General features: G+C 56.7%; 6 protein-coding genes across 6 annotated transcripts; 4 read left to right on the plus strand and 2 right to left on the minus strand.

Annotated features, from left to right (window-relative positions):
* Window positions 1-323: 323 nt before the first annotated feature.
* BZA05DRAFT_425307 (uncharacterized protein) lies at window positions 324-3,521 on the plus strand (the record flags this gene model as incomplete). Its single annotated transcript, XM_051485955.1, has 6 exons — window positions 324-346; window positions 487-523; window positions 1,554-2,261; window positions 2,317-2,991; window positions 3,068-3,182; window positions 3,253-3,521. The coding sequence occupies 6 exons, from the start codon at window positions 324-326 to the stop codon at window positions 3,519-3,521; spliced, it is 1,827 nt and encodes a 608-aa protein (XP_051339923.1).
* Window positions 3,522-6,107: 2,586 nt separating this feature from the next.
* Window positions 6,108-8,060, plus strand: BZA05DRAFT_395668 (pyridoxal phosphate-dependent transferase). The gene is made up of 5 exons (XM_051483462.1): window positions 6,108-6,645; window positions 6,716-6,757; window positions 6,833-7,447; window positions 7,508-7,758; window positions 7,802-8,060. The coding sequence occupies exons 1-5, from the start codon at window positions 6,388-6,390 to the stop codon at window positions 8,037-8,039; spliced, it is 1,404 nt and encodes a 467-aa protein (XP_051339924.1). The 5' UTR covers window positions 6,108-6,387; the 3' UTR covers window positions 8,040-8,060.
* Window positions 8,061-8,075: 15 nt separating this feature from the next.
* On the minus strand, window positions 8,076-8,822 carry BZA05DRAFT_451474 (uncharacterized protein; the record flags this gene model as incomplete). Its single annotated transcript, XM_051487442.1, has 3 exons — window positions 8,076-8,391; window positions 8,643-8,690; window positions 8,744-8,822. Coding segments are annotated over 3 exons (330 nt in total), but the record flags the coding sequence as incomplete, so codon positions are not given.
* Window positions 8,823-11,211: 2,389 nt separating this feature from the next.
* BZA05DRAFT_25711 (uncharacterized protein) lies at window positions 11,212-12,396 on the plus strand. The gene has a single exon (XM_051480090.1). It carries the CDS (start codon window positions 11,511-11,513, stop codon window positions 12,291-12,293), a length of 783 nt encoding a protein of 260 aa, XP_051339926.1. The 5' UTR covers window positions 11,212-11,510; the 3' UTR covers window positions 12,294-12,396.
* Window positions 12,397-16,649: 4,253 nt separating this feature from the next.
* BZA05DRAFT_25764 (uncharacterized protein) lies at window positions 16,650-17,495 on the minus strand. Its single transcript, XM_051480091.1, has one exon. It carries the CDS (start codon window positions 17,187-17,189, stop codon window positions 16,689-16,691), a length of 501 nt encoding a protein of 166 aa, XP_051339927.1. The 5' UTR covers window positions 17,190-17,495; the 3' UTR covers window positions 16,650-16,688.
* A 3,610-nt stretch (window positions 17,496-21,105) lies between these two features.
* Window positions 21,106-24,165, plus strand: BZA05DRAFT_473414 (uncharacterized protein). Its single transcript, XM_051488067.1, has 2 exons — window positions 21,106-22,389; window positions 22,457-24,165. Exons 1-2 carry the CDS (start codon window positions 21,205-21,207, stop codon window positions 23,777-23,779), a joined length of 2,508 nt encoding a protein of 835 aa, XP_051339928.1. The 5' UTR covers window positions 21,106-21,204; the 3' UTR covers window positions 23,780-24,165.
* Window positions 24,166-25,425: the final 1,260 nt, after the last annotated feature.

Raw genomic sequence — 25,425 nt, forward strand, 5'->3', positions numbered from 1 at the left:
ACAATGCAGGGTGGAGGCCCAACTGTGAGAGTATTTTTGTCCTCACCAATCATTCGAGGGAGGAGGCAGGTCCGGGCGGTATAAGCGCGCTGATATCAGGATGGAGTACCTATCTTTCCGGTTAGTGGGTGGGGAAGATGGAAGATGAGAAGTCCTTTCGAGCCTTGCAGCCTGCAAACATTCAGAGCGCGTGGGGCGGAAGAGAATGCCACGGCTCCTGCTCAGCAGTTCTCTTTCCCAAGATCGAGAAGTTCCTGGCAGAGTAACGAAACGAGGGGAACCTGAGGATGTTTGGATGTAAGGGACCCGGCTTCTCGATATCCATGCCGCTCGACTGCGAGCCTGGGTCGGGCGGGCGGTTCTGGATCACTGCGTGTTGGAGATGCGATCTGTGTGTCTACAGGCGCTTGTCAGCAAGAGGGAATCAGCAAGAGCGGGGTCAGGAGCAGAGCGAGTACTGTTTACATACGCCCACACTCTTGCGAGCCGATTGCCGCTTGAGGAGAGTGGCCGAGTACTGTATGTAGTCGTCGAGAACAGGAGACGGTTCTGGGGGAGGAGTGTCTCCAACACTCCAGAGAAGCCCCGAGAACTGGCCCGACGGCACAACGAACGTGCCGGTGCGAAGCGAATGGTGATTTTTTGCTTCCTTCCCCTTCTATCCGCCGCAATGTGAACCGGCGTTTGTATGTAGATACGTTGCTCCCGTTCGTTGGACTATCACGGTCCAGCAATGTCCAGAGTGTGGCGGTGGCTTGGGCCAGCCAGCTCGCTTCGTGAATCTGCACACGCATCCAGTACTCTGCTCTACCCAGTCCCGCATCCATCGCGGTACTATCATATCTAGTACAATACTGCAACTTCTCCGCACGAGCCCTCCCCCGCCTCCACTCCCCTCCACCCCCGCCCACTCCCATCCACGCACTACCACCGCCTTCGCACTCGAGGACCCTCTCCTCCAACTGTCGGACATTGCGCCCTCCTGAATACCCCCAAAAAACAAACGTCCTTACTCAGCTACGACGGTCGCTGCAGACACGCACATTCCCCCCTGCTCGGCTGGAATAAAAAAACAGGACAACAATAGCAGCAGCTTCGAGTCCGATTCGCCCACTACTAGCCCCCTCCATTACCACCTCTATCACCTATCGATCATCACCCTCGGCCTCTTCCCGTTTTAACTCCAGGCCATCACACGGATCTGTCGCTTCCCGTCGACTCCCCCGACTCCCCTCCCCGTTCCGCGTTATCAACATCCACCCGCCATCGCCCCAGCCGTGTGCGATCGCAACGCAACTAACTACTCCAAGAAGCACAGCCAACCATAACTTGACGATAATCTGTGCGGAACGGAACATCGACGACTAAGCGGCCGCCGAGACCCCCCGTCCCGTTAGAGCTCAACAGACAAGTGGCTACAGCCCTTGACTAAGACCCGTCTTCTCCGACTCCATTGCACCCCTTACACCTTACGCTACCACCCTAACCACCACCATCCCCACTACCACTACAGAGCTATGCGCCCACGACAGCACAACTCGGGCTCTCCCGAGCGTGCTCCCTCCGAGAGCTCGTCGGGTAGTAGTCCTGAACGCATGCTCGACGATGAGCAGGACATCATGATGATCAACGACGACTCGCAGACTACGATCGGCGAACTCACCGGCTTCCGGAACATGGCGGTGTCCCCCGGCCAATCCCAGAAGACCACAGTACCCTTGAGCCCCGTACATCGCCTGCCGGCCGAGCTGCTGATGGCCATATTCAGCAAGTTGTCGTCACCCGTGGACCTGACTCACTGCATGCTGGTTTCGAAGCAGTGGGCCAACTGCAGCGTGGAGCTGTTGTGGCAGCGACCGTACTTCGGCAAGTTCGAGCAGTACCAGAAGATGGTCACAGCCTTGCTCTCGGAGAACGCGTTCTTCGCATACCCGCAGTTGATCCGACGACTCAACCTCAACCTGATCTCGGAACTCGTCAATGACGGATCGCTCGAGCCGCTGACCCAGTGCACCCGGCTCGAGAGGCTTACCTTGACCAATTGTTCGCAACTGACGGATTCGCCGCTTCAGGAGATCCTGCAGCGCAACCCGCGCCTCCAGGCGCTGGATCTGTCTCAGATGGTGAACATCACCGACCAATCGATGCAGGCCGTCGCCGAAAACTGCCCGAGGCTGCAAGGATTGAATCTGGCCGGATGCAAGCAGATCACGGATGTCTCTCTAATACCTTTATCGCAGAATCGTAGGATGTTGAGAAGGGTGAGTTCCTCGTGATTTCGTGTTAGGGCTCGCGGAACGAAGCTAACACTTGCAGTTAAAACTCAATGACTGCGTCGAAATCACCGATAATACTGTTCTTGCACTCGCAGCCAACTGTCCTCAGCTTCTCGAGATCGATTTCCACCGCTGCCACCAAATATCGGACGACTCGGTTACGCACCTACTCTCGAATCTTAAGCACCTTCGAGAATTGCGGCTGGCGTACTGCGATCTCCTGACCGACGATGCTTTCCTGCACCTTCCGCCGCACAAAACCTTTGAGTCTCTCCGGATTCTGGACCTTACCGACTGCGGACTCGTCACCGACGAAGCGGTCGATAAGATCGTCAAGATGGCGCACCGCCTGCGCTATCTGATCCTCGCGAAATGCCGCAACATCACGGACAGAGCCGTCCACTCCATCACAAGGCTGGGCAAGAACCTCCACAACCTGCACCTCGGCCACTGCAGCAACATCACGGACCATGCCGTCTCGCAGCTGGTGCAGAGCTGTACCAGAATCAGATACATCGATCTGGCGTGTTGTCTGCGACTCACCGATGCAAGTGTGTGCCAGCTTGCGTTGCTACCGAAACTTAGAAGGATCGGACTAGTCAAGTGTAACAACATTACGGATTTCGCGATTCAGAGTCTAGGCAGACGACCCAGCAACTCGCCTTGCCCACTCGAGAGGGTGCATCTGAGTTACTGCATGAATCTTACTGTCAAGGTATGTTCCGTCCTCGCCGTCGGTCGTTTATCACTCGATGTATTATACTGGACTAAATCCCACCAACTTGACATAGGGAATTACCGACCTCATCAACCATTGCCAGCGCCTGACGCACCTGTCCCTGACCGGCGTGGAAGCATTCTACAGGAGGAAGGACTACACCAAGTTCTGCCGGTCGCCACCGAAGGGTATGTCATGTCTTGTCTTACGCGCAATCCCCGTCCCTTACCACCGCAATACTAACCCGCCCGTCCCTAGAATTCAACGACAACCAGCGCGCCGTATTCTGCGTCTTCTCTGGCAGCGGCGTAAAGCAGCTGCGCAACTACCTGAACCAGCAGAAGGCGAGCGAGGACCGCCAGGCAAGAGAACCTAGAGACAGAGACCAACCGGGCCAAGCCCAGGGCCAGGGCCAAGCCGAAAACACCGGCCAAGGCGAGCAGGCGGATAATCTGTGGGATGATGGTGATGGCGGCATCGGCCTGGGCGGGCTGGATGATGAGGCGAGTGATTATGAGCTGCATTAGGCACTGATGCGTGGAATGGTTGCATATTAAGACAGAATGATTTGTTGGTGACTCGTTGGGGTTTACTTTACACACTGGGTTTTTTTTTGCTTTTCTGGGGGTTTTTGGGCTGGGCCGGGGCGGGTGTGGTGCATTGGCGCGTAGGGAATGGAAAGGAGTACAGTACAGTGTGCGATGATAGCTAGATTGGGGAGCGATGGGACTTCTTTGGGGTGGTGGATGTATATCTATGTTGCGGGATGCGGGTTGCAGGTTGCAGGTTACGGGATGCCGGGCGGGGCGGGATATGAGGCGGGCTGGGGGCGGCGGAGTCGTGCGCGGGTGTTGCTCTTGTTTTCTTTTCTAGTCGTTTCTGCACTATTATTGCTGCTGTATGTTTGTTTTTGTCCTGCTGGATAAGTACAATGCTTTCTGCGTTTCTACAAGTTCTACAAGTTACAAGCTCTGCTACTTAAGCACATAAAGTACCTGCCGAGGGCTGACTTTGTAGCTACCTTGAGGGTTCGTTCTGTATTACTGTGTTACTGTATGCTATCTATATTTGTTGCAGCTACCTACCTATTGGATTATTGGTTTTGCGGAGAAGTGGAGAAGTGGAGAAGTGTACCGGTACTAGTAGGTGGTCTACCTACCTAAGAGAGCTGAGCTGAACTGATGAGATGAACGGTAATCTGTTGATTTATATGCGAATCCAATGGGAATTCAAGGGGAAGCCAATGGGAAATCAATGCACTGGTTCATGTACTGGTTCATTGGTTCATGGACTGTCACGCGGGCATGGGGAGTGAGATTGTGTGGATCCACCGTTCCTTCATTCCTTCACTGACAAATTAGTATATGAGGGTCGCCATGGTCTGGACAGGCCGTATGCGGCAGAAATTGATGCTCTCTCTCTCCCTCTCTCCCTCTCTTTTCTGGTACTATCCGTCCAGTTCTGTCCAGTTCTGTCCTGTCCTATTCTGCATTTGCACCCCATCCCGCTTGCTGCGGGAATCACCAGCATGCACCGCCGCACCGGTTCGATGTATGTACGTTCGCCTCACGAGTCACGAGTCACAGCTCGGCCTTCGTCTCGATGCTCACCCGGCCGGCCTGCCTGTTTGCCTGCCTTCGTCGGTGTCTGCCATGCCATGCCATGCCATGTTGGTGCCTAAAACCCACCGGACGAAGTGGACCGGTAGGCTGTCTGTTTGTCCGTTTGTCTGGATGGTGATATTGATATGTACCCTACCTACCTACACCGTCATGGGACGGCTACGGACCTACGGTATTGGTGTGGGGGTGGGGTTCAACAGCAAGTTTAAAGGCGGGCAAATACGTACCTACCTCTGTAAGTACCGTATGCAATCAATCTACCATCCACCATTCACCTATCCCCCAATACCCCATCGCATCGCATCGTACATTCCTCCCATCCTTCCATCCTCCCATCCTCCCATCCCATCTAGCCGTCAGCCTCGTGGTCAGCTGAGCATATACACTCAATATACGCCCTACCGCATTCCGCGTTTCGTGCGGTGGCCGCATCACTCGCAGGCTCCGTCCCCTCCAGCTCCATCTCCTCCAGCTCTCTTCCCTCCAGCCGTACGGGAACATTCTTCGTTTCCATCCATGTCCGGGGAACGATTAAGTTGTCAGCAGGGCGCGGATGATCCATTCCGCTGTTCCGTGGTAGCTTTGCATACCTAACCATAACTTAACCATACTTAACACTTAACCAACGGACGGTAACGGCGGGTGCGTGGAGGCAGCCAGTCAATCAATCGTAAATGCCCGGTAAGGCAAGGCAATCGTACATACAGGTACTATCTAATCTATGTACGCATGCGGCGGGTAATGCCGGCGCTGGCGCCGTCGATGCACAGATGTATGGCGCAGATGTAGATACCACAGATGTAGATACCGATGCGCCCGTCTAACTTCGTCTCGATTTCTGGGGGGGTCGGATCTCGCTAGTTTGGCATTTGTGCTGGGCTGGAATAGAGTGACGTCGAAATATTGTGGTGGGGTGGGGGCAAATAGCTGCAAACTCCCTCCTGTACCATTTCAATCGATCCATCCGGTGGGTAGGTAGAGGTCATCATTGTCACGCCGGAGTTCCTGAATTCCGTCGATATGAGCTCCAGAGTCCAGAGTCCAGATACAGATCGAGAGAATAATCAAGTTATTGTCGCATAGCAAGTATGGCCTGTCCAGACCAGGTATGTACATGGCGACTAATCCACCGATATGTCAGCAACGGCGGCGGCAAACATTCCCCACGCACCCGCGTGATGGGATATGACACGCGCGCGGAATCGGCGGGCGAGGGAGCGAGGGAAGGAACGGACGGACGCCGGCGAAGCTCAAGACGGCAGGCAGGCCATTGGTGCTGGTTAGGCATCCACTTCTTCCAAGCCCCAAGGCCAGAAAGACAGCAGACATCTCATGTACTGGCAGCCGAAATAGCTACTCTACATACATCACATACCTTCGCGATGAGTTACATCTCGATGTGCGAAGATCTTCACCGGCTCCTTCCCCTGTACGCACGTGCAGTATCAGGTCGCAGTGTCGGGCAGTTACATATCCGCATCCGAGTGTATACGCCATACATACGCCGCAGCCCTGCATCCCATCCATATTTGTCTGTCTATACATACATACATACATGCTAGTTTTATGTAGCTGTATTAGCAGAAGTAGTCGCTGAGTATGTTATGTACGATAGCATGCGCCGGGATTCCATGGCGACTCGCAGTCAGTCGGATTGATTATAAATACGGCAGGACGCTCGTTCGTTTTCCACCGTCGGTGGCTTCTGTTCTGGACACTCGGGGCCGTTGTTTGCAAGCCTTCTACATACCCGCACCTACTTACACACACGATGTCTCCGACCACCACCGATGACCGCATCTCGACCAGCGAGCATCCCGGCCGCCGCCATTCGCACTCCAATGGCAATGGCAACGGAAAGGTCAATGGCCGCTCCCAGGTCTCGCCACCACTGCCGTTCATATCCACGCGCGTCTCCAAGAACATTGGCGATGTGGCGATAATGGAGCGGTTCGCACGCATACTGGCCGATCAGTACCATGCCGAACACAATCCGGAGGGAATCATCAACCTGGGCGTTGCCGAGAATGTATGTTTCGCGGTGGGGCGGATTAGTGGGTGGTGAAGATTCTGTGGGCTAATATGTGCGTGGTACATAGGCGCTGATGTATCGAGAACTCACCGAGTTTATCAACAAAACTGTAAGTCCCCTCTGCGGCGTGACGTATGCATGGTGGGGTTGGTTGACAGTAGCGGCGGTGGTGGTGGGGTGACAGCTCACGGTCGACAACTTCACGTGCACGTACGGCTCCGGGCCCACCGGTGGCGCCGCGCTGCGCACCGCGCTGAGCGGGCTATTCAACACCCGCTTCCGGCCGTTCACCACCGTGACACCCAGCCAGATCGTTGTCTCCGCGGGGGTGACCACGCTGCTCGAGTCCCTCGCCTGGACGCTCGCGGACCCAGAGGACGGCATCCTCGTCGGCCGCCCATTCTACAGCGCCTTTCCCAACGACTTCTACGCGCGGGCGCGGGTGCACACCGTCGCCGTTGGGTTCCACGGCAGCGACCCGTTCGCCGAGAGCTGCGTGGGTTACTACGAGCGGGCGCTGCAGGAATGGAACGGGCGGCCGCTGGTGCCGGGGAAGGTCCGCGCGCTGGTCGTGGTCAATCCCCACAATCCCCTCGGAGAGTGCTACTCCCCAGAAGCCCTGAAAGAGATCATGCGCTTCTGTCACCGCGAGAGGATCCACTTCGTCTGCGACGAGATCTACGCCCTCAGTGCCTACGATAACCCCCGCGCTGAGAAGTCGTTCACCAGCGCCCTGAGCATCGATACCCACGGCATCATCGACCCCGCGCTCGTGCACGTGCTCTACGGGATGAGCAAAGTCCTTCCCCCCGTCCCCTCCCCCCGCCTCCTGCCCCACCCGCTGACCCCCCCCACGCAGGACTTCAGCGCGAACGGCTTCCGCCTCGGCGCCTTCGTGAGCCAGAGCAACCCGTCGGTGCTACAGGGACTGGGGAGCATAAGCCACTTCGGCTGGCCGAGCGGCCTGGCGGAGGCAGCATGGACGGCGATCCTCTCGGACGCTGCATTCCTCGACTCGTGGATCACCACCAACTCGCAGCGACTGGGCGAGAACTACACCCGCGCCACAGCCATCCTGGATTCCCACGGGATCAAGTACCACTGCAAAGGGTGTGTGCCCCCCCCCCCCCCGAGCGCGGCTAACAGAGTAAAGAAACGCGGCGCTCTTCCTCTGGCTCGACCTCTCCCCCTTCCTGCCAGCGGGGTACGCGGACGCCGTGACGGCGGAGCGGGAGCTCGCCCGCCGCCTCCTGGAGGCGGGAGTGTTCATTGCCGGCGGTGACGAGTTCCGCGCGGAAACGCCCGGCTGCTTCAGGGTGGTTTTTTCCATGCCCTGGGACTGGGTCCAGGAGGGGCTGAACAGGGTTTTGGCGGTTTGTGGGGTTTTGTAGGGTGGTGGGTGTGAAAAAGGGGGGAAGAGGGGGGAGGGTGAGGGTGGGAGGAGGGGGATAAAAGGGTGGGGATTGAGGGGGGGTGGACGATATATGATACCATGTTTCGTGTTTGTACATGTGATGCTGCGCTGAATAATACCTACCTCTTACTTACTTAGGCAAAAAATATAGTCATTGGTCCGCGGATTGGCATACCTATGATACCGTACTGCCTCTCCTAGCGATCCAGTGATCCAGTGATCCAGTGATCCAGTGATCCAGTGATCCAGTGATCCAGTGATCCAGTGATCCAGTGATCCAGTGATCCAGTGATCCAGTGATCCAGTGATGAGAAGTATCCACGGGCTGGCTAGAACAGAATAGAACCGCCCCGGCACACCGTCTGGGAGCCCAATCCAACCCTCGGAAGACGAACCACCCTCAAGCCCCATGCCCCGACAATGACCAATGACACCATGAATACACCACCACTATGGTCCATACTCCATGGTCCATACTCCATATCTCCCCGCAGGCTACAATGTACATACCCCGATCTGTCCCCCGTCCTAGCAGCCTAAACGAGGCCCCTCCACCACCCCCCCCCCCGCCCCCACCAACGTCGGCGTCGACATCGACATCGACATTGAACCGTCCCGCAGGCTGCGCCTGTTGGCTACCGGCATCGTCAAGGGAATAGGTATCTAGAAACAGGTACCTACCGAGGGCTGTCCCTTGGCAATGGCAATGGCAATGGCACTGGCATTGGCATTGGCATTGACATCGGCATTGACATCGGCCATTTATGGTATCTGATCGATGGCCATTGCACATTGCCTATTGTCCATTGCCCATTGCCCAGTCAGTCAGCCGGCCAGCCAGCCAGCCAGCGTGCTCCCTTCGAGGCCCAATAGGTTTTCTCTTCACCATTTCTCACAACGCTAGCATGGACTACTTTGCCCATCACCACCACCAAAAGTGCGAGATGCCAAGTACATACTCGTCACTCGTCACTCATCGTCACTCACCGCCTCTGTGCAGGAGCTCGCGGCAACTAGGTATGACATTGTCTCCTCTTGAGTCTTTCCCGGCGAATGTTTACTCGTCATCTCCGGAGCCAGCGGAGCCAGCAGAGTCGAGCAAGCATAGTTTGCGGTTGACCAAAGATGTACGGTAGGATACCCAGGTACTAGTACTGCAGTAGGATGTCGTGGGGTACCTACCGTGGATCTCGCTACGGATGTATCATATAGGATTTCGGCAATAATCAACCTCTACGCCGACGCCGAGGCTGAGCCAGCGGTGGGCAGTGAGGGGTTCTCTTCGGTGGGTACGTGCGTCAGAGCGGGAGCGAGAGCTGTTGCCAGTTCTGGGATTACACCAAATCAACGATAGTAGAATGGCTGTTATCCGAGCAACGGACTTCGCAGCAATTACTGGACAGTCTGTACCACTCTGGTTCAGTTCTACGTACTGTATGGATCATAGGTATGGATCCTAGGTGTCATAGATAGATAAGTAGATAAGCTGATGATGTTCCTGTTCCTGTTCCCGCGCGCACATCATGCCATCATGTATATTTCCTCCCCAAGCGTCCCGTCCATCTTTCCACGCCTTCCCAGCTTCCTGGGCTTCCGCACACGTCGTGTTCATGTCCACTTTGTGTCTCGCATTATGGGGGGGGGGCTGGGTACGCAGATATCACTCGAGCCGAGTCCGATAATGCGAGTGCGATGTGGTGATTGAACGTTCCCACAAAATCAAATCAAATGTTGCCGTATCGTTCGTACCGTACCGTATTGATGCCGACAACGGGGCTCTAAGTGGGGCGATGATGTAGATGGTAGTAGATGATAGCTGTGATGGATCATGGCACTGCGAGGTGATGATGTGTAAATGAAAGGACGGTTTCCGAAGCTGGCAATACACATGCCGTAGCAATATGTATCAAAGACAAAGAGCATGGAATTATCTATCGTAGATATCATAGGTACGAGTGACAGCGGCATTTGGGTTTTGGACGACCTGTTTAGCATGTACAGTATAGGTAGCTGGTCTACCGTAATAAAGCGACACTACCCGACTGCATCCATCTCCTCCTTCTCCCCACCGGAATCCTCGGTGAGCCAGTCCAGGCATTGTTGTCGCTTTGTTCTCGCCCTCGAGCCTCGAGCCTTGCGCTCGGAGCTCGGAGCTCGGAGCATCATCCCCGTCCTCAGCTTCAGCTTCACCAGCAGTACCCCGTTTCCCCCGTTTCCCCAGTTTCCCACGGCCTTACTACGAGTATATTCCCCCCTCCCCCCCTCCAGCGAGCGCCGTCACCACCATCACCACCGGCACCACCGGCACCACCGTCACCATTACCACCGCGCAGAGGCACGTCGAAACGCCTATATATATAGAGTACATATCCACTATGTATTCAGCGATCCAGAAGTCTTCGTCGAGCTCCCCGCCCGTCGCCATGCCCCGCGCCGACCAATTTCCAAGCCCACTCTTTGTGCGTGCGCCCATATATGGTACTACATACCTCCTAGGTAGTAGCCGTCACTCGTCGCCCCAAATTCTCTATGGCGACGGATGATAACTACACCCCGGGAAACGCGACTTGGCACGCGGGAGCGGATCAAGGAATCAAGGACTCGAACTACTCATACCTTCCTAGTATATATACTGGTAAGCAACCGCAGGTCCGCGGTGCGGCGGGAGCTGCGACAGGGTGATGTTTGATGTCTGTCCTGGATTGCGGCGATCAAACCGTTTCGGGGGGGAGGGCATACTTTACGCATTGCTCGCTCGCGGGGGTACGGGGGTATGGGGCGAGGGGCAGGGGGGAAGGTGAAGGTGAGGATGGGTGAGCGGCGGTGAGTCGAGTCGCAGTGATCGGGGCCAGCTGAAGTTTGAAGTTTGGACTCGAAGGAGCGGGACCGGTGGCGAAAAGGCGAAAGGCGAACACCGGTAGTTGTTGTTGTTGCTGTTGCTGTTGCTGTTGTGGCGAGTAGGGAATAGGGCAGAGACGGGCTGGCGGGCTGGCGGGCTGACTCTACATACAGGTAGGCAGTACAGGCTCCACAGGTTGCACAGGTTCCACACGGCGTAAATACTCGATGTAGGCGCCAGTACCAGTACAAGCCTTGGAAGTTGAGGGTTGTGAGTCCAGTGGCCGGTACGATGTGCTGCAAGCACATGCTGCCTTCTTTTCACTGTTTGCACGCCCTAGAATACGGTAGCACACTGTACACCTGGAGTCTTGAAATCCCGGAGTCTTGAACAGCCCGCCGTCGCCGTCGCAACGCCCAGTCTCCAAGACCCCCAGCCCAGTCGTTCTCCGCGCAGAGCGTCCCACTGTCCCACTTGGAAGAGGCAAACAGAGTACAGACACTACAAGTATCACCAGAAGTTACGCCTTCAGTAGGTACTATACATCCTCTATAAAACGAGATCATAACTCGCCACAACTATCAGCAGGCTGGCAGACTGGCAGCAACTATGCGCACCTTACACGCACTCTGGAGTCTGCGCCCATGGACGACCGAGGCCACGGGATTGCACTCTCCCCCTCACCCACCACACGTCACTCAACTCATCCCAACCCAACGTCTGCGCCGGCGTGGAAAACAAAACCCAGCGTGTCAAGCCTCACGACCAACGCTCCTCACGGGGAGTGTATTTTCCCTTTTTCCTTCTTTTGTTTTTTTTCTTCGGATTTGTTTAAGCACGAGCATGTCCATTTCCCTTCGTTTTTTTTCCTTTTTTCCCCTTCCTTTCCCTTCTTTTCTTTCCTTTTTTCCTTCCTTTCCCTTCTTTTCTTTCCTTTTTTCCTTCCTTTTTCCTTCCTTTCTTCTGGTTCGAGTCCGTCACAACTTTCCCCAAGCGGTTTTGTTCAGCGGGAGCCTTCTTGCCGCGTGCATCAAGCTTGTGGATACTAGTAGGGGTGGCTCTGCTAGCTACTCTAGCGCCGACTTACTTTGCCGACGACGACGACGACGACGATGGCGGCGGCGGCGCGAGCATGGCACTTCAGTAGGAAGTATGGAGGTATGGATGAGAGGCGAGGGTTCTCTTATGATTTTGTTTGTTCGGTTTGTTGAATCATCATCAGCGCTCTTGCGTTATTGCAGTCGACATTTTTACTCTACTCGCGGCACTCTGGATCATGGCTCTCGGCCCAGGGGCCAGCACTCGTCCGTTGACGCGAGGCGTGGAGAGGCGAGGCGGGGATGTTCCACAATCCAGAATCCAGGCTCCATAACTGGGATAAGGATCAGGTAGGTGTTGCGAGAGACTTGGGCGGTGAAGGGAGTGGATGTTTGTATGGCCGTGGTGGATTGGAGGATGCCGAATCGTCTGGGTATGGAGGCCTACTAGAGAAGCCAAATGAGACTTCTTATTCTACCGCGGATAGTGATGTTCTGCTCAAGCGCACTCGAACGTCTGCGCTCGCGATCCGGCCTATGTATTTACCTACCTGCCTGTCTCGTATGTGGAGTACCTGCTTCCACCGCTGCTATGCAGAGTATGGTACCTAGTACCGCACCTATCTCATCCGTGCGCCTCGAAGGCTCGAAGTTTGAACACACCCATTATGATAATGGGTATCCACCTCGTTCACTCTACTTGTACTCTTCCGCCCCGATCTCGGCTCCCACCACCACATACTGACATACCGACATGAAGCATACAAGATACCCAGACACCCCGCAGCCGCAGTCGCAGCCGCAGCCTCCGGCATGGATCCCGATTATTGACGTCCGCCCCCGTCCGTCCGTGTCCCCTGAGCCCTGGTTATCAGGAATCGAGATGGAGACGGAGATAAAGGCACCTAATCGGGGGCTGGTTTCGAACTTTCAATCCGGCCCCGGTCCGTTGAAGCTACAGCCTACAGCCTACAGCCTACAGCCTACAGCCTACAGCCTACAGGGCCGATAGACGCCTTCCGGATACATAGTTCGTACAAACGCAACACAGGCAGTAGAAAAACTGTCTGTCTGGCTGTCTGGCTGGCTGGCTGGCTCGCTAGCTGGCGGGCTGAATCGTCGAGGGGTATGTTTTTTTCCGAGTGCAGCTCCGTGACGCAAACATACCGTCCGTAGCATACCGTAGCATAGAATGTAGGTATCATACGTTGACAGTTGCGCAGGCTCATGCTTACTATGCGCAGCATGGGATGGTACATACTTCACCCATACATACAGTACGTTAGGTACGTGCATAGTGAGTGCATGTACAGGTACATGCATTACACTGTTAGGTACATGCACAGGTACATAGAGTACATAGAGTACATACACTTGATCGCCTGACCTCACCATTGCAGTCACTACAGTCACTCAGAGTCGCAGACCCGGGAAACAAAGTGAAGGGTGCCTTGGACAGTGGACAGTGGAAACTCCGCTCCGTCCAGAGTTGGCATGTAACTTGTAAACTTGTAGGTGATTGGGTATTCCGCACATTACCATCTTGCCATGTCAACAAGTCGACGGTTTTGGACGGTTATCCGCCATATCCCGTGAGTGCCGAACTGATCCCACTACTAGTACTCTAGAATACTAGGTGTAGATAGTAGCATGGTTGATGTCGACTTGATGATCCCGAACCCGCCCTGTACCTGTACCTGTAGGTATAGAGCGCCTGAGTCCGTTCTCCTACTCCTTCTCCTCCTCCTCTCTCTTCTTCCCAACCGCGCGCAAAGCTTCCAGAATAGCCCATTTCTTCTCTAGGTAGTCACAGACTCACAGTCAAGGTCGTCGGCCGAGACACCTCCACCTCCACCTCCACTTCCAAACGTCCAGTACCTGCCTCCATACCTCGCCTGGATACCTAGCCTGGCGAAAAAGCAAAATAGGAAAGAAAAAAATGTGGGGTGGAGAATCCAGATGTGTGCCAGGGCGGTGTGTGCCAGGAAGATGTTTGCTGGGGAGTGCTGGGGGGCAGCCGGAGATGTGTCCTGGGAAGAGGAGGGGGGAGGGGAGAGGGGCGAGGGGATGTGAAACGTCGGTGGATTTGTTCGGCTGAGAAGGCCTAAAGGAATTCCCCCCCCCCCCCCCCCCATCACAACCCCCTATAATTTTGAAGTGGTGGTCGTGGTCGTTCAACGTTGGAACTTGGTGGATACCATACTGAAAACTGGACAGTGGATACTGGAGATGCAAGAGTGAGGCTTCTCTTCTGGAAATAGGTACCGGTAGTTGGAAGTTAGGTAGGCCGAGGCGAGGAAGATTGCTTGCTGGATACCGCGACAGGGCTTGGTGGGTGGGTATTTATGTACCGTACCTATTGTAATTGAGTTCTCGGAGTTGGAACTTGGGAGAGAAGGTGGTTGAGAGCAGGTGGTTGAGAGAAGGTGGTTGAGAGGGAGAGAGCACTAGGCACGACTACTACTATCAGACTGCGGCGACAACGATGGCACAGACCCGTCTTAATCGCAGTCGTGATTACGGGATCGCCAGGTCAAGCCTTCAAGGTTCGGGCCGAGTGCTCGGCGGGCGGATGGGAATCGGCAAGGCCATGCCCCGGGCGATCGAATCACTGTATCATACCTACGCGACCGAGCCGATGGATCGCCGGTTCACACATACAGCGCGCACCATAGAATTCGCACAACGAGCCATCTAGCTCGAGCTGTGGACCTGTGGACCTATGGTTCGGCCACATCTTCACATCTTCACCGGTCTCCCGCCCAGTATCTCCAGCCGCCCGCGATCCGATCCGATCGGCTCAGCCGAAGCTGAGCCACCGTGATATGTACCGCTATGTTCACACCTGAGGTGAGTGGTGAGTACACCATGGCATGATGGAACCCGGCAACGCCATTCCATCTCGCGAACATACGCGAACGGCATGGCATGGCATGGATCGTGGTTCGCACTCCGCATTCACCAAGCATCGCATTCACCAGCATTCACCAAGCATTCACCCAGCATTCACCAAGCATCGCATTCACCAACTTCACCATCACCAAGCAATGGCATTAACTACCCATGGCGCATGTCCGTGCTATGTACTTCCAGACTTCTATTAGTACCGCCACCCGCCACAACACGCGCGCCACTCCCGCCCATCAAGCCACAGCGCATAACCACCCATCAAAAGGTGTCAAAAATGGTTCCTCCACCCGCAGCGCAGCTTATTTCACTAGCGTCGGGGCCGGAGTTGAACGAGTCAGCCTTGCGCTTGGCTGTAGTTAAGGGCAGGGGGGGGGGGAGGGGTGCCCCCCCGGTGGGTGGAGTAGTTGAGCTGGGCTAGGGTTTGAAGACGATCAAGGCATGAGGTCTTCGACGGTGGGAGGACTTCGAGGGACGGAGGGAGGGAGGGAGGAGATGGTGGGAATACTATGGCCTGGTGGACGTGTCCATCCTTCGGGCTCGCCTGGCGGTCGCCTGGGAGAAGCTCTCGGAGGAGTAGGAGGAGGAGGAGGAGGAGGAGGAGGACGAAAACAAGGACGAAGACGAGGAGGCGCGAGCGCGGCGGCGGCGGGCAGAGAATCGAGAATCGAGATGGTGTGGTGAGGTTCATACCTCGAACCTGATGCCGCATACGAAACGTGCGATGGGCATTCTACGACGTACGGGTGCCGAGCGATATCCGCACGAGCTCGAAGGCCGTGTCGTTTCTCTCTCTCTCTCGCGGACGGAGGATGTGGTTGAATTCTTCACGACTGCGGTGCCGCTCGGTCACCCAGAATCAGGGCATGGATGCTGATGGCGATGGAGGGGGGCCCTGGCCCTGGCTCTTGCGTGCAGATGTTGATACTCTACATACTCCAAGCTGGAGCGGACTACAGGGAGAGTTGGGTAGAGTACATATCTAGAGCCTGTAGGTAGAGTACATGCCACCCTGCATGGAGCTACGGGGTGGACTCTCGAGGGTTGGGAAGTATCTGGCCGTCCGTTTGTCTACAGAGGAGGAGGAGGAGGAGGAGGAGGAGGGGAGGAGGGGAGGAGGGGAGGAGGAGGAGGACGACGAGGAAGAAGCCAAGGAAGCAGTTTCCCGTCCGTGGCGACATGAGCATGCACTCGGCGCTCGAGTTCCGACAGATTCCAAGCCCGCCCGGCCAAGGTGATGTTCGAACGTCGCATGCAATCAACGATCAAACAGTAGGCCAAGGCGATGTAGATATATATGTCCGGATTGAATGCGGGCACGCAGTGACTCGTGAGTGTGAGTGTCGAGAAACGAACGTCCACGGCCGTGGGCCGCGTGTATGTAGAGCACGAGCAGCCGGTGTGTATGATGTACCTGGAGCAAGGCATACTTCTTCCCTCCCACCCACCCACCGCGTCAGTATGATATGTGTGATGGCTGTCGTTGCGGAGCGAGCACTTACGGATTGTATGGGTGGGCACTTGGCAAGTACTCTATCGCCCACCATTCACTCTCGTGGGTTCATCGTACATCAGTGATGTCCATATGCTTGGATTGTTGCTTCGCGAAAGCTCATCGTGCATCATGCTGTTATTGTGAAGTCGATTCCTGGGTCACCACTCACCGAAAGCTCTTCATCTATCGTGCTGCCACCGTGAAGTTTCTATTCCATTCTTCTGGATTCCCACTCCCCGAAAACCCATCATCCATATTGCTGCCACCGTGAAGTCTCTATTCCCTGATCATCACTTCCCGAAAGCCCACCGTCCATCATTCTACCACCTCGAAGTCTATACTCTGTTCTCATCCTTTCGGATCCCCACTCCCTGAAAGCCCACCTCTTCCGCCGTCTCCCTCCCATCTCTTCCGCCGTCTCCCTCCACCGTCCCCTCCCACCATCCCCTCACCCGTTCCATTCTGCCTCCTCTCCGAAAAATACCTCCATCCTCCTCCATCACAAACCTCACCCCCCAGCATCGTGCAGAGTCGAGTCAAAGTCCCCCTTCCCTGCCCCAGCCAATCCGAGTAAGTTGGCCCCCTCCAAACCCTGGCGAATTTCAACCCTGGCTCACCATCCACCCACCACCCACCACCATCCTCTCCCACCCACCTCCTCCCCCAGCCAACTGCGCTACCTACACACTTGCACACTTGCACTCTGCACTCTGCACTCTGCACACTTGCACCCTTACACCGCACCCCTACTCGTCCGCCAGAGCCCAACCAAAGCCAGCCCAATCCCAATCCCACCGTGTCAACCTCTCTCCATCCGCCGCCGCTTCTGCTGCTGCTACAGAGTAGCATCTATCGAACTATTTGCTCGCTCACCAGTTCTGACTTGCTTCCCTTCCCGAAACGGTCGATCCATAGCTTCACCATCCTCCTCCTCCACCACATCCTCATCCTCCTCTTCCTCCTCAACCTCCATCACTCCCCCCTCCCTCATTACACAATACCACTACCTCTATTGCCTCTACTAGAGTACTCACACTCCGAAACCTCGAATAGATACTCCCCTCCGTTCGTTCGTTGACATCCATCCACCCTCCTCCATCCATCCAAAGCCACCCCCCGGCCAGCCCACTACGTACTCGTACGCTACATACCGCGAATCCTGCTTGCCTGCTTGCTGCGCGTGTGTGTGCCTGCCTGCCTGCCCGCCACATTACTGCACTACATACTACACCATTACTATTACCACCCACCTCCACCACTACCACCCACCTCCCTCCACCACTACCACCCACCTCCACCCACCACTACTCTCACTACCTCCCACTCCACCTTACCCCCCCCAACCCAGCCCAGCTTCCTCAGCTATATTTCTCTTCCTCTTCACTATCCTCCTCCGCTTCGTCTCGCCCATCGCCGCTCCCGCTTCGAGATCCGTTGTATTTCGAAGCAAAACCCAAAAAGACTAAAGCCTAGTGCTCATCCGTCGTCTCCTACCCTTCGCCGAGTCTGCTCCGCTGTTCACCCCGTAAACGGCTCTCCCCCCCCCCCCCCCCCCCCCCCCCCCCAATCCCCGTCAACCGTAGACAGCAACTGCAAACCAACAACAAAGAACAACATCATCGCATCCGCAGTCCTCGCTCTCCCACCACTCGAAACCCCCGTGCGTTTACTGCTGGTCCTGTAATCGAACGCTCCGCCAGACTCTCCATGACGGCCATCGCTCCCTGAAAATCTCTCAGTAATACCACTACCAACCAGAATTCCCGGACCCACCCTCCTCCCCATCGCGGCGTGCTGTACGGTTGTGTTGTTCGTATCGCCTATTCTCCTCCCAACTCGGTCGCGCTGCAGTTCGAGGTCAGCGACTTCGGTGCGTCGAATCACTCTGCTCGCCCAGCTGAGACCCCACTCACACTTCATTTCTGGTTACTTTAGTAGGCACCCTTCCTATCCACCCACTCGAGCCGTTTCGCCTTCGCTTCGGATTTATTGCCCGTCATTCGCACGCTCGCTCGTTCTCACACACCCATTCACGCTCGCACCCACACACCTCGCCCACCACCACCACCACCACCACCACCTCCACCACACATCACACCCACCACACATCGCGCCCACAGCACATCCGTAACTTCTGCGCGCCATCACGCCGAGTCCACTTGTTACGCTACGCCAGTGACGATCGACACGCCCACCCGCCCAAGGTTGCTCTTCTCGTCGCTACTCGAACTACCTTTGGTCTTTTATGGCTAGTCGGAGTTAAAAAAAAACACCCCCCTCCATAACGCAACAGATCAGTCCCGACATACCTACTCGCGTTTAACGGACCTGGATCATCGTATCAACCCCCCCAGTCCCAGTCCCGGGCCACTGCTTTCCTCTGCAGCGGGAGCTACGGTGCTGAAAAAGAAGAAGATATGAACCCGGCCGGTGTTGCGCCGGTGGCGGGAGCAGGAGCAGGAGGAACAGGAACACCAGGAGCAGGAACACCGGGAGCAGGAGCAGCAAATGGAGGAGGAATGGTGCCCATGGCCGATGGCAACCGGTTGTCTCAATATGTCGCTGCGCAGCTGAGGCAGAACTGGAACCCCGAAGGCTGGCGCCGCGAGTTGACGTTACAAGAACGAGTTCAGACGATCATAGAGATGTGCGTGAAGGTTTCTTTCTGTTTGTTTTCGGCCCCCCTCCCCCCCTAGTTCGTTGCCACGAACACCCCTCCCACCCCCAGTTGCTGCCTTTCTATACGCACCATTCATCGTGCTCCGCTCAGGCGAGTGGACGTGCAAGTGTGCTAGCTCATGGCCAGCACTTCGCCATGGCAATAGCGACAAAAACTCTTTCTTTATCCCTCCACTTCTAGCCATCCGTCAGATTTGCTTTGTCCTTCGGCTACTAACCGTCGTCTCTGCAGTGCCTCATCGCTACGGCTGGTACGCGTCGACGTCGAGCAAGCTCACGCCATCCAGATCGCGACGACGTTTGAGAAGAGCACCTACGAGAAGGCTGTAGACAAGGTGCGCCACCAACCACCAACTCGCCGCCGTTGATTCCGGCGGGGAGAGAGCGGGAGAGCTGTTCGTGTGTCTAACCGAAACATTAGGTCGATTACCACATCCAGTGTCGGAGCAAGCTGCTGCTCATTCGCGATTCGCGAAAGAAGAGGATGCAGGAGACGGAGATGGCTCTGCGCAATCAGATGCCACCCGGACCCGGAGGTGCCGGCGGAGGCCTCGGCGGATTCCCGAATCAGCATGCCCTCGGCCAGCAGCAGCAGCAGCAACAGTTTCTGGTCCAGCAACAGCAACAGCAACAGCAACAGCAACAGCAACAGCAACAGCAACAGCAACAGCAACAGCAACAGCAACAGCAACAGCAACAGCAACAGCAACAGCAACAGCATCAACAGCAATTGCAGCAGCAGCAGCAGCAGCAGCAGCAGTTGCAACAACACCAGCAACAGCAGCTACAGCAACAGCAACAGGCGATCGTGATGCAGAGCCAGCAGCAGCAGTTCATGAATCGTCCGCAGAATGCGCAACAACAGCAGCAGCAGCAGCAGCAGCAACAGCAAGCCCAGCAACAGCAGCAACAGCAGCAGCAACTACAACAGCAGCAACAGCAGCAGCAGCAACAGCCTCAGCCTCAGCAGCAACAGGTGCACACATTTACGGTTCAGCAACAGCAACAATACATCCAACAGGCTATGAAGGCGATCGCCGGCAAGATGACCCGTCCCCAGATCGAGAGTTATAACCAGAACCCTACGCCTGAAGTACGGCAACTCGCAGCGCAAATGAATGTAACCCCCGCACAGGTTGTCATCCGTCAACAAGCGTTGGCTCTGTTGAGACGGCAGTTACAGGCCCAGGCACAAGCCCAGGCACAAGCACAAGCACAGGCTCAGGCTCAGGCACAGGCACAGGCTCAGGCTCAGGCACAGCAAGCGCAGCAAGCGCAGCAACAGCAACAGCAGCAAGCGCAGCAACAGGCAGCCGCTCAGGCCCAGGCCCAACAGGCGCAGGCTCACGCACAAGCCCAGGCACAGGCTGCTCAGATAAGGCGGATGCAAGGACAGGGACCCACGCCACAGCAGACGCCCCAGAACGTGACACAACGACTCGGTGGTCCGTCACCTTCCCCGGCCTCGGTCCCAGTGAACAGAGCACCTCAACCGATGGCGAACGATTTGATGCGGACCGCCCAGCAATACGAAAACCAACAGGCGGCGGCGCGGTCCCTGGCCAACGGTGGCGTGGAGGTGGTTCCCGTGTCGAATCAGGCCCCGACTACTGCGTTCACCCCTGCGCAGCAGGTCCAGTTGGAACAGCAACGGCGTCATACTATGTTGCGGAACGAGCGGATGGCGCAAGCTCGTGCGCACGCGAGCAAGTTCCCGCCGAACGGCTCGCCGCCTCAGCCTCCGCTCGCGGCTCTCAACCGGCCGATGCCCACTCCCCAACCCGCCGGTGCCGCGTTCCCACCACCGACAACACAACCGGGCGGCGCCACAGCACAGCAACCGGCAGCGCAGCGGCAACCTGTCGGCCTGACCCCCGAGACGCTGCGAAATTTCCCTCCGCATGTGGTTGAGAAGATAAGAAGTCTCCCCCCAGAGCAGCTGAGGAATTTTTTAGATAAGTTTGAGCGTCACCAAGCTCAACAGAGGCAGCAGCAGCAAGCGATGGCACAGCAACAAGCCCAGGCACAGGCACAGACACAAGCCCAGGCACAGGCACAGGCTCAAGCTCAAGCTCAACAAGCCCAGGCTCAAGCTCAAGCTCAAGCTCAAGCTCAAGCTCAAGCTCAAGCTCACGCCCAGGCACAAGCTCAGGCACAAGCGCAAGCTCAAGCTCAGGTGCAAAATATGATGCCTGGACCTGCCGCAGCAGTACAGGGGGGCCAGATGGGTTTATCCCAACCCGCGAATCCAGCCGCACAACGGCCAGGGGTCCCAATGCAACAACCGATGACGCTGAAACCCGAGCAGATTATGGTGCTCGATTCCAAAGAAGTCGATCCCGCGATTCTGGGTCCGGTCTCACGCCAAATCCCGCCACAGTTCAAGAAGTGGGGTGAGTTGAAGCAATGGGCTCAGCAGAACATGCCCGAACTATTGGAAACCATCAACGCGAAGCAGCTTAGATGGGCGTATCAGCAGAAGATGCAGGCGTTGCAGGCATTGCGACTGAGGGGACTTGCGGCCGGTGCGCAGCCCGGTGGTCCTCCAGGTCCGGGCGTCGGTCCTGGGGCTCTACCGATAAAATCTCCACTGGCGAGCCTGCCTCCACAGTTGGCCCAGCAGGTTGCCAACATGACCGACCTGCAGATCCAGCAGATGCACAAGCAGAATGCAGCCGGCGGCTTGAATCCCCAACAGCAACAGATCCTCCAGATCGCGATCCAGTACATGAGATTCCGACATCTGCGAACCCAACAGATGCAGCAACAGCAGGCCCTTGCCGCTGCTGCCGCCTCGCGTCCTCCGTCCGCGCCAGTTAGTCCCGCCGAGACCGCTCCGATGCAAGTGCCGAAGCCGCCCGTCGCTGCACCCGCGCAGCCACTACAGAAGAGGCAGACCGCTTCTCCCACCCTGTCAAAGAAGGTCAAGGTTGAGCCGGAGGAGCCGAAAATGGTGCAGCGTCCACCGTCGCAAGCCGAGGTCGCAAGGCCCACCCAGGTTCCGCACAACCTTGCACACTTCACCCAGTCGAATGCATCCGCTGTGAAGCCCAAACAGGAGCCGACCGTTCAGCAGCCACCGCCACCACCACCGCAGAATGCGCCCGCACAGGCATCTCAGAGGCCACCGGTCGACCTCACTCAGCAGTCGCAGATTGTCTTTGAGCAGTTGATATACATGTCGAAGGAGGAGCAGAAGAACCCTCCCGTGCGGCCGGTCGTCGAGATGCCACCACAGGAGAAGGAGGAGCTGAGGAATAATCTTATTCTTAACGCGACTAAGATGCTCATTAAGCGGACTGATCACCTACTGCCCATGTGTCTGCTCCTTGGAGGCGATGCTACGAATGCTAGGGAACTAATGCGCGCGGTAAGATATCCCGTTCCTTGCTTGTGTTATGTCTACGGATATGGGGCAGGACTGACGGCCAGTTTAGAAAAACCTGTTGGCGTCTCAATATGTTCTTCCTAGCGGGGAGGTCAAGGAGAATCTCACGATAGGACTGCAGGAGTATCATCATTGCTACAGGTTTCTATTGAAGTATTTCAACATGGTCAAGGCGGAGATGTCGAAGATGAACCAGATCGATCCCGAGAAGGCTAAGGCGTTCACGGCCGCCATCCATCAACTCACTCAGCGGACGGCCCCGCGTGCGCCTGGAGCACCCGGAGCACCTGTGCCACCCGAGGCTGCTGCCGCTGCTGCCACGGCTCCGTCCCAGCAACAGACCGCCCTCAATGCCAACAATCTGCAACGGCATGCGGAGCAGCTTGCGGAGCAGCATCGGCTGGCCCAGAAGGCTGGCCGGATGTCGCCGGATGGTAGCCCGCCTATCGTCATCAAGCCGTCCCTCACCGTCGATGATCTGAGACTTCCCAACAACCGCAAGCGAAAGTCGAACGATCAGCCGGAAAATGCGTCGCCGTCAAAAATCCGCTCTCCCAAGCCCGCCACCCCGCAAGTCACAGCTTCGCCCCAGCCCAAGGCCCGTCCGCCCCCGCCCGCCGAGAAGAAATTCAAGTGTGACAGACCGGGATGTACCGGTGCGTTCACCCTCGGCAACGAGTTGGCGGAGCACCACAAGATGCACGAGCGCGATGCCGAGAGACGGCGCCTGGAAGGGGAGAGAGCCAAGTTCAAGATCGAGAATCCTCTGGAATACACGCTCTCCTCGGTTGCCGGTGCACTCCATCTGAACCGAGACGGAACGATGAAGGCTTCTCCCGCTCCCGGTGGTCTTACCCCGCGGCCCAGTGCATCATCCACCCCACAGATCAAGGCTGGCTCCTCACCGCTCCCTCCCGGCTCGACCCCGCTTAGGAACGCGATGACACCCAAGGCTAAGTCGCCATCGCAGTCCAAGGTGTCGCTCCCCGTTCGCACGGCGTCGGGCTCCAAGCCCGTCGCACCAGACGGCGAGCAGGTTCCGACCCCGCCTACGACGTTTTGGGACACGGCCGGCTCTCCGATGGCACTGCACCAGTGTTTCGAGGGGATCGAGGACATTTCGCCTCTGAGCAAACTCGACAGCTCGCTATTCACGCCCGCGTACACACCCGAGGACACCACCGGCGACGAGAAGCCACCAACGATGAGCAACTACGAGGACTGGGATCCCTTCGGCATGAAGGATGTGTGTGGCTCCGAGATCCTGCAGGAGGTTGTGTGGGATACGGGCGGCATGGAGTCGTCGGTGTGCTCGGTCAAGGAGGGTGCGTCCTGGGGTGAGGCGAGCGGGTTCATGATGTTTGTCCAGTAATCTCCATTTTCTTCTTCATTCTTTGGGATGCTTGTTTACGGGGAAGAGGATGGGCATATACGGTGGGGATGGGCGTATACGGTGGGGATGGGCGTTTTTTACTGTAATCTTTGTGCCATTTCACTTTTCGATTCTTCATTGATTGTTTGGTTTGATTTTTTTGCTTCTTTCATTTTGCGGGCGTATGGGCGGCGAAGGGGATGGGGTAATTTTTTGTTTCGTGGCTTTGAATGTGATTTGCATTTTGATTGTGGACTGTGATTGACTGGTTGACGAAAATGGACTGGACCTGACGGGACGGGATCGGGATGTATTGATTGATGTGATGTGGGAATACCTATGGAATCTGGATAGTGTGGGATACCTATGAATACTGTGGGAGGGAGGGGAGGGAGGGGAGGGAGGGCTGAGGGGAGGGAGGGGGAGTGTGTGATAGGTGATTGAGCGCTCTAGTTAGAGTACTCTAGGGAGCTGGGAGTACCAATTAGTTGGTTTTGATAATGAGATCGGTTTGAGATCAACTTAGACGGGGTGGGGGGGACTGAGGACTGAGGACTATCCTGTAGAGTACTGAATCCAGCTTATCTACATACCCAGTACCTGTGTAAACCCCACGGCGAAGCTGTGTACTGTGTAACCCCCCGCCGTGCACCCAGGTCCCACCTGCCAGTTGTTAGCGTGGCCGCCACGCTTCGATCGACCAGCGCGTCGGGCCTGGGTGTGCACTGCACGATCACCGCGTCGGCGTCTTTGGCGCATCCAACCCAACCCATCCCAACCCAACCCAACCCAACCCATATACCATCTCGATGCCTCACGCCGACCCTCACGACGACACACAACGACCTTCACGACCCTCACGACCCTCACGACCCACCACCACCTCCACCTCCCCTGCCACCAACCCATCGTAAACGCGAACCGGCCATGAACCTGCACCCCCCCTCAACAGCACAATCCGCCAGCTGGCTACTCGTGCTGACACTCGTCTCGGAGGCGCACGCGTTTCCGCTGTTTACGTATCTTACTGCCGCGGTGGCTTGGGGGGTTGTTTATACTGCTATCTACGTTGCTACGGGGAGTACGACGAGCACGAGCGCCGCCGACACCGACGCCGCTGCAGGGCTGATGGAGGAGAGCTGGGAGAGCAGCAGCTGGAGCAGCTGGAACTGGAGCTGGGGATGGAAGTGGAAACGCAAATGGCAGCCCGCCCTCCTCGCCACTTGCGCCTTTGCCGCGGAAACGGGACGTTCTGCCGGGGGAGCTGGGGGAGCGGGCGCAGCAGCAGCACTGGTCCCCGTTCTCCTTGCCGCCGCATGGGGGAGGGCCGGCTGGAAACTCACTGCCGCTGCGGGGGTTGTAGGGGTGGCGGGGGTGTGTGCGCTCGGGACTGAGGATTTAGTCGCGGTGGTGCTACGAGCGGCGGGGACAGCGGGGGTGTTATGGGTACTCGAGCGGGAAGTGATTGAGCTGGGTGAGCACTTCCGGCTACTACAAGACGCGGCAGCGTACCTGATCCCCGCGCTATTACTCGCCAGCGTGGTGGTCGAAGACCTACTGGGCGATGTTACCTTGTGGCGGGGCAGCGGATGGCGGTCGCTGGCAGTGCTGAATGCGGGCGGTCTTGGGGCAGTGGCGGCCAGGGT

The sequence above is a fragment of the Tricharina praecox genome, assembly GCF_024521635.1.
Source record: "Tricharina praecox strain CBS 144465 chromosome Unknown BZA05scaffold_10, whole genome shotgun sequence".
Lineage (NCBI taxonomy): Eukaryota > Fungi > Ascomycota > Pezizomycetes > Pezizales > Pyronemataceae > Tricharina > Tricharina praecox.

Excerpts from the sequence above, each read along its gene's own strand:
- BZA05DRAFT_473414 (XM_051488067.1), top strand. The coding sequence starts at position 21,205 with ATGATGCCTGGACCTGCCGCAGCAGTACAGGGGGGCCAGATGGGTTTA. Across the intron at positions 22,390-22,456 it reads CTAGGGAACTAATGCGCGCG|AAAAACCTGTTGGCGTCTCA; the intron begins GTAAGATATCCC and ends CGGCCAGTTTAG.
- BZA05DRAFT_25764 (XM_051480091.1), bottom strand. The coding sequence starts at position 17,189 with ATGCTACTCTGTAGCAGCAGCAGAAGCGGCGGCGGATGGAGAGAGGTT.
- BZA05DRAFT_25711 (XM_051480090.1), top strand. The coding sequence starts at position 11,511 with ATGCGCACCTTACACGCACTCTGGAGTCTGCGCCCATGGACGACCGAG.
- BZA05DRAFT_395668 (XM_051483462.1), top strand. The coding sequence starts at position 6,388 with ATGTCTCCGACCACCACCGATGACCGCATCTCGACCAGCGAGCATCCC. Across the intron at positions 6,758-6,832 it reads CCGAGTTTATCAACAAAACT|CTCACGGTCGACAACTTCAC; the intron begins GTAAGTCCCCTC and ends GTGGGGTGACAG. Across the intron at positions 7,448-7,507 it reads TGCTCTACGGGATGAGCAAA|GACTTCAGCGCGAACGGCTT; the intron begins GTCCTTCCCCCC and ends CCCCCCACGCAG.